The sequence below is a fragment of the Seriola lalandi genome, unplaced genomic scaffold, assembly GCF_002814215.2.
Source record: "Seriola lalandi dorsalis isolate HSWRI2012SDOR001 ecotype SW California unplaced genomic scaffold, Sedor1 jcf7180002054975, whole genome shotgun sequence".
NCBI lineage: Eukaryota > Metazoa > Chordata > Actinopteri > Carangiformes > Carangidae > Seriola > Seriola lalandi.
This window is the reverse complement of record NW_019525525.1, coordinates 227,082-228,148: the sequence shown is the minus strand read 5'-3', so window position 1 is coordinate 228,148 and position 1,067 is coordinate 227,082. Positions and strand designations below refer to the sequence as shown.

At 42.9% G+C, this 1,067-nt stretch overlaps 1 gene segment (V, D, J or C); it reads right to left on the bottom strand.

The window, feature by feature from the left end:
• Positions 1–1,067, bottom strand: part of LOC147817307 (immunoglobulin heavy variable 1-24-like) — a 1,957-nt gene continuing 890 nt past the window's right edge. The window contains 1 exon segment of the V gene segment in view: positions 1–293. Within this exon segment, the coding sequence occupies positions 1–293 (293 nt within the window).

The following is a 1,067-nucleotide window of genomic DNA, read 5'->3' as shown; positions in this document are numbered from 1 at the left end:
TCAAGCACAATAATAAACTGCAGAGTCTTCTTGTTTCAGACTCTTCACCTTTAAATACACCAAGTTTTGGGAAGAGTCTTTGGTGATGATAAACTGGCCTTGGAGGCTTTGGGCAAATATTGTGCCAGTTCCACCATCAATGCGTCCAATCCATTCCAGTCCTTTGCTGGGTTTCTGACGAATCCAGTGCAGCCAAGCGAGCGAAACTCCTTCCACTTTACAGGACAGAGTGACTGATTCTCCTGGTCTGCTGACCACTGGCTCTGAGGAGGTGAGGGACTGGCCCCGAGCAGCTGAAAGAGACACAGAGTTTAGATGACAGGAAGCTAGCAGACGTCCAAAGTTCCTTTCCTCCTCCTCTGGACACAGATTCACTCTGCATCTGTGTGTGGATTTGCATTTGTGTCAGTCTGATATATTGATTTGAGATACAGAGCTGAAAGGTAAAGAGACATACAGACTAAAGTTGAGTCAGGAGAAGAGCAGTGCTGCACTCTGAGGGGTAGGGAGTTAAAAACAGACTGAGGCACCAGATGTGTAGTTGAAAAGAACGTCTGTAAAGTCTCACACACTCTCATTTAAAAACTGATTGGTCACTTAGAAAGGTGCTGAAACGGGAATACTGTGAAAGAAGAAGAAACAGTTTTTCCTCAGTGAATCCAAGAAGTGAATGTTGGTCTCGTTGTAGAATCACTGGTTCATTCAGCTTTAATCACAAAGTCTAACAAACACAAGAATGAACAGCAGCTCCTTCAGTCCTCCAGCTTTTTATCTTGAAATCTCTTTGAGACAGTGAGATGGTGAAGTGCAACTGATTTAATAGTTGAAGCTGCAGCCACTGCTGAGCCAACAGTTAAGGATATATTTAGTTCAGTGAAGGGTTTGAGTGTCAGTCAGTTCAGATCAATAAGCAAAGCAGATCAGTGTCATCTTATAGTGACAGCGGAGAAAGAGACTTGACACTGACTGCCCTCTAGTGGTTTTTATAAAGGATACATTATTTTTCACCCTCATGTTGTGAGCTACTTAGAATCCACATAGCTATGACTGTAACTTAACTAAAAGTG